This window comes from Trichechus manatus, unplaced genomic scaffold, assembly GCF_000243295.1.
Source record: "Trichechus manatus latirostris isolate Lorelei unplaced genomic scaffold, TriManLat1.0 scaffold00008, whole genome shotgun sequence".
In the NCBI taxonomy this organism is placed as follows: Eukaryota; Metazoa; Chordata; class Mammalia; order Sirenia; family Trichechidae; genus Trichechus; species Trichechus manatus.
Window position 1 is genome coordinate 1,555,695 of NW_004443944.1, and position 5,928 is coordinate 1,561,622.

At 64.6% G+C, this 5,928-nt stretch overlaps 1 protein-coding gene across 1 annotated transcript in view; it reads left to right on the top strand.

Annotated features, from left to right (window-relative positions):
• The window catches only part of GATA5 (GATA binding protein 5), a 10,999-nt gene extending 5,386 nt beyond the window's left edge, over window positions 1-5,613 (top strand). The window contains exons 3-6 of the mRNA XM_004370193.1: window positions 4,197-4,322; window positions 4,744-4,831; window positions 5,171-5,295; window positions 5,458-5,613. Coding sequence (XP_004370250.1) covers window positions 4,197-4,322; window positions 4,744-4,831; window positions 5,171-5,295; window positions 5,458-5,613 — 495 coding nt within the window. The remainder of the gene's footprint in view (window positions 1-4,196; window positions 4,323-4,743; window positions 4,832-5,170; window positions 5,296-5,457) is intronic.
• The last annotated feature ends 315 nt before the right edge of the window (window positions 5,614-5,928 follow it).

The following is a 5,928-nucleotide window of genomic DNA, read 5'->3' on the forward strand; positions in this document are numbered from 1 at the left end:
GAGGACGGCTGGTGGTGATCCTCCCTCCCGTCAGTGTAGACGGCAGAGGATGGCTGGTGGTGATCCCCCTCCCATCAGTGTAGACGGCAGAGGACGGCTGGTGGTGGTGATCCCCCCTCCTGTCAGTGTAGACGGTGGAGGGCGGCTGGTGGTGATCCCCCCTCCTCCTGCCCCCTCAGCCCCCTCTCCCACTGTCCAGCTTGCATGTGTGTGGACACAGCCAGGTGCTCTCTGAGCCCCATGCAGCCACCCTGTGCACACAGGCCCACCCCGCTGGACACCGGAGCCCAGGCTGAAGCAGGGCCACAGCCAACGTTGGAGCAGATGGCGGGGCAGGCCCACAGTCCCAAAGCCACCCTGGTGCCAGCCGCGGAACTGCCCAGCGCCACGTGTGGCTGAGTGCTCTTGACTGAGCTCAGGCCTTGCCCTCACTGCCTTCCGGTCCTTCCTGCCTACCTGCTCAGGGACTATCGGCCCCTAGCACCGTTCGCCTCGTCGGGCAGAGGTCCATGGGGGCTTTACCATGTCTGGTGTCAGCCACACGTCCCCCCAGAGGGTCCTGCAGAGATAGGGGGCCATCCCGGCCGACCGCCCTCCCCAGAGGCTCAGACGCCTTGGCTGCCACCGCCTCCATCCACAGCACATCTGCCGATCGCGGGTGGGGGCTGTGGTCTGAGAGGAGGCTGCAGGCTGCTGGTGACCTGCAGTTTTTATTTTCCAGAGTGCCTCTCTGTGTGCGCTTGCCTGTCCCTCCACATCAGCTCCAATCTCTCCCTCTCTGTACCGCCCACCAGCAGGGCGCCAGCCCCACCCGATTTATCTGGGTCTCAGACTTGCGGGGGCCTGGCGCTCAGGGCTGCTGAGCAGTCTTTGAAGTCCCACTTCCTTTGAAAAGAACAGACCAGAGAAGAGGAAAGAAACCCAGCTGGGAGGGGCTGACGTGCGGGAGGCTCTGAGCACGGCCAGGCCTGGTGCCTGTCTGGACGGTGAGGAAGGACAGATGGAGGCCTGTGCGTCCGGCAGGGCGCGGAGGGCTCAGGGACTCCAGCACAGGCCACGGCCGCCACCAGGAGCGCGTCCTTGAAGCAAAGCATGCTTGGCCGTGTCTTTTGGCTCCTCTGAGCCTCAGTTTCCCGCCGTAAAATGACCTGGGAGGCACAGGAAAAAGGGTAGCAGAGGAAGCCCCGGAGCGTTAAAGGGCTCATCCTTTCCTTCCACGCCTTAATTTCATAAAAGGAAAGCACGCTCGTTGTAGAAAGATTCAAACGTGCGGTCTGAATTTTTTCCTTGAATGTCCAGGGTGTAAGGCGATGAGTGTGTGTTCTACGGGGGTGGTTTCTGCATGGCTGCTTCATGCGTGTGTCCCTCGGCTTCCGTTTCTCTCCACAGTCCGTGCTGCGGAGACGGTTCTGGATCATCGTTCACACAGCTCTGCATCCTCTCTGGGGGGATGTGCGTGTGTGCGTGTATGTGCACATATCTGTGTCTGTGTTTGCACATATCCGTGCCTGTGTGCACATGTGTGTCTGTGTGCACGTGTGTCTGTGTGTGCACATATGTGCATTTGCGTGCATGTGTGCATTGTGCACGGGTGCATGTCTGTGCTCGTGTATGCGTGTGTGCATATGCACACGTGTGTATGTGCACACACACGCTATTGAAAACGGCGCCGCCGCTGTCACATCCTCCCGTCTGCGTCTTTGTGCCCTCGTGAGTGCCCGTGACAAGGATCTTTAGGAGGAAGTCGCTGGAAGGTCAGAGGAGATGGTGTTTTCGTGCTGTGATTCATGAGGTATCAAGGACACACGTTCTTCTGAAATGTGGGGATGGCTATGTGAGCTCCAAGTGAGCAATGATTGGCAAAAGGGCCCAGGGCCCCCACTGGGGAGGGAGGGGCGGGCCTCAGGCTGTGGCCCCCCTTGGCCTAAAGGCACAGCCAGAGGTGGGGACCGCTGTGGGATCCAGAGGGTGGGCCAGGGTCGACAGATGAAATGCAGGGCTCCCAGGTAAGTGTGAATTTCAGAGAAGCAACAGGCTCAGCGCGTTGCCAGGATTGCATGGGACGTGCTTGCACGCTGTGTTTGTTGCTTATCTGAAGTCTGTGCTTGACTGGGCGTCCTCTCGTCTAAACCTGGCGGAGCCCGAGGCCTTCTCCCCACAGGAAGGCGGGCGGGTGGTGGGGGCAGGGAGCTTGGGCTGAGGCAGGCGGCAGCTGCAGGGCCGGGAGGGGGCCCTACGCCATGCTGGACAGCGGGCCTGGCGGACGGGCTCCACGCCGTGTCCACTGCTCCTTCACCCGGAGGTGGATTGGGAAGAGGGGACAGAGTCAAATCCCGCCCAGTAAAGGCAACTGCCCTCTGGTCAGGGTCTGCATTTCCTGGAGGGGCAGGGGCTGGGGCCCCCAGCTGACTTAGAGTCCAGTACTCCTGCCTCAGAGGGCACCCTGCCGTCCACCCTGGGGCCGTGGGCACTTCTCTCTCTGGTTTGCCAGGGCCTCAGCCGGGCCCAGTGATCTCCACAGCAGAGACTCTTGGCAGCCCCCCAGTGCCTGGACACCAGGCCCAACTCAGCCGTGGCATCGAGGCCACTGGCTTGGGGACAAGGCCATGGTCTCCCTGCCTCCCAGCCAGACTGGAGCCTCGACCCTCTAGAGCCGCCTTGGCCATTCCCACTCCAGCCGCCAAGACCCTGTCCCTCCCTTTCCTTTCGGCCTTTTGTCCCGGAGCCAGGGCTGAGTAGGGCCGAGCCCGGCTGGGCCGCAGATTACACAGGGCGGAATTCTCTGGAAGCTCTCGCAGGGGCGCCTGCAGCGTGGGTCTGGGTGCTGGTGGTGAGGTGTGTTCTGTCTCTGAGAACATCATCCAGAGGCTGCAGAACAGCTCCGTGCAGGTGTCAGGCAGTTCGTGCATCCCCCAAGCTGCTCCCACCGAGAGGCCTCCTCTCAGGCCGTCGCGGGAAACGCCCAGCACCCAGGCCTGTGCCCTTGACCAGCTGATCACGGCCTGGGGGGGAGGGGGCAGCAGATGCTTGGTCACGGCAGCAGGAAGGGACCCAGGACTGAGGGCAGATGGGTAACCGAGGCCGGCCTGTGTCTGCCCCGCACCCCCAATCCAGGGTGGATTCCTTTGGTGCGTGGTTCCCTCTGGCTCTGTCCTGGCTGAAGGTCCAGACTCACTGCTGTGGGGGTGCCAGCTAGAGACATCACAGGGGCACCTTGTGGTCGGTGACAGGGGTCGGGAGCCACCCGAAGGGGCTGTGCAAAGGGAGGAGGGGGCTGGATGAGCCCGGGGGCCTGCGGGCAGGGGCTGTGGGACAAGGAGAGCTAGCAGCCTCCAAGGAGGGGTGGCTGGGAGGGTGGAGTCACCAGCAAGACGGCCCTGCTGGGCTGCGGGGCTTTGGGTCCGAAAGTCTCGCTGTGGGGCCCCCAGCCTGGGAGGGCGCAGGACTCCATCAAAAGCCCAAGAGACATGGCTCCGCCGGGAGTGGGGCCTCTTAGCTGGGGAGGTGCCTTCTGGGAAGACCTCCTGCAGCAGTCTCCCAAGCCAGCCGTCAGGTCAGAGCCCCCAGGGCCCCTGGGCCAGTTGAATCCAGATTCCTGAACCTCACCAGACCCACTGATGGGGCCCCCAGGAGGTTCCCAAGGGCCCAGGTCAGGTCCCAAGTTGAATTGGGGCCTACAGAGTCAGAGGTTAGCCTCCCAGCAGGGGCTGCTACGAGAAGAGGTGGGCAGTGTGGGGGCACGGTCAGCAGTGAGGGGATGCCCAGCAGACAGGGCCCAGCAGGCTCAGCCCTCTGTCCAGTGCCCGTGGGGGTCACGGGGCATTCTTGAGCTGAGGGTGCTGCTGCTGAGAATGGCCGACGGGCTGGGGAGGGAGGCAGTTGCCCCGAACGTGGAGCCCAGGGCCAGATCTTGGGGTCCCTCGCTCTGGGGCTGCCTCACCATGGCCACATGTTGGTGGCTAAAGAGGCGCCACAGGAGGACGGCAGTGTGTCCCCGCCTCACGTCCCTGTGCCCAGCCCTTCTCGGGCTTCATCGCTAACCCCGCGGCCAGTCTGGGCGGACCTCCTGACTTCAGCGCCCTGGCACACCGGCTCCCCCGGCCTGGCTGGCGGTCAGTCTCGGGCCTGGCTTCCGCCCCCGCTCCGGCGGGCCAGGGTCCAGCACTGGGCTCTCAGCCGCCATGCCGTCCCCACAGTCCTCCTCCCGCCGCGCCGGACTCTGCTGCACCAACTGCCGCACGACCCACACGACCCTGTGGCGACGCAGCGCGGAGGGCGAGCCCGTGTGCAACGCCTGCGGCCTCTACATGAAGCTGCATGGGGTGAGTGGGCCACGGGGGGCGGGGCCGGAACGCGGGGGCGGGGCCGGAACGCGGGGGCGGGGCCGAGCAGAGACCAGGCGGGGGAGGAGCCGGCAGGGATGGCGGCCGCGGGGTGCTGAGCGCGACGCAGGTGGCCCCTGCGCTGGGTGCTATGTGTGTCACGCATGGGACCCTGCAGACGGCCCGCACCACACTCAGCGGCAGGGCCTCATACGGTTGCGCCCGTTGTACAGACGGGGCCACTGAGGCTTGAACGTCCAAGTCCCCCCTCCGTGCGCCCCGGTCTCAGCCACTGCAGGCCCCTCCTCACTCGCCAGGGAGGAAGGTGCCCAGCTGGGGTGCACGGCTGTGAGGGCTTGGGCAGCTCCCAGGGTGGTGGGGCGAGGACCAGGCCGGCTGCCACTCCCTGCTGCCCCACCAGGTGCCGCGGCCTCTGGCGATGAAGAAGGAGAGCATCCAGACGCGAAAGAGGAAGCCTAAGGGCACGGCCAAGGCCAAGGGCTCCTCAGGTGGGTCAGGTGTATGGGGCTGGGGCCAGGGGGGCTGGGGCCCGGCCTGTGGGCGCACATTCTCCCCACGGAGTCACCTTTAGTGTCTAAAATTCCACCATTAGAGATTTATATGTTTGGCTCAAGCATCGCCCTCCCCAGATACAAATGCTCCCAGTTCTGCCCTGTGATGACGCTGGTTGGGGGGGTTCGGGTGGTGTGTTCGCTCCCAGCAGTGGGCAGAGTGGGGGGTCGAAGAAGCTGTAGCTGAGTGGGCCACAACCACCCTCACTTGCTGTGTGATTTGAGGAGTCCTGGTACCTCTCTGGGCAGATCTGTAAACGCCTGCCTTTCCCACAGGGTCCGCCACAGGCACCACAACCTCCCCATCGTCTGTCCCCAACTCCAAGAGCTCAGTGGCCACTTTTAAACCCGAGCCCAGCCTGGCGTCCCAGACATGCCCCGGGCCCAGTATCACCTCCCAGGTAAGGGGACGGGAGTGACGGGGCTCCTCAGCTCACTCCTGGGCTCCCCAGGGAGGCCCTCCCCAACTTCCCGACTCCCTCACTGCTCAGACCCATCCAGGCTCAGACCTGGAGCGAGGCCGGCGGCCCTGGTTCTCACGCACCCCTCTATCCTTCCTGCAGGCCTCCAGCCAGGTGGACGAGTCCCTGCCGCCCAGCCACTTGGAGTTCAAGTTCGAGCCGGAGGACTTTGCCTTCCCGTCCACCGCCCTGGGCCCCCAGGCTGGCCTCGGCGGTGCCCTGCGCCAGGAGGCCTGGTGTGCACTAGCCTTGGCCTAGGCCCCAGGCATGCGGCATCTGGGGTGCCTCCCCGGGGCACCCATCTGACCCGCCTCACTGCCGGCTCCTCGCTGGCTCACCCGCCTGCCCACCGAGAAACTGGGCCTCCTGTGGCCTCCGACGCCCACAGCACGGGGCATGCCTTAGTCCAGTGGCGGGAAGACCTCTGCTCAGAGCAGGAGGAAGGCCGGTGGGAGAAGGCTTGAGCCCCCAGGCAGCAGAGGGACCCCCCCAAACCCTACATGAGGCTCTGGACCATGCTGGTCGCTGTGCACGCGGGGCGTCCACCGCCAACTTGAATTCTGGTTCAACACT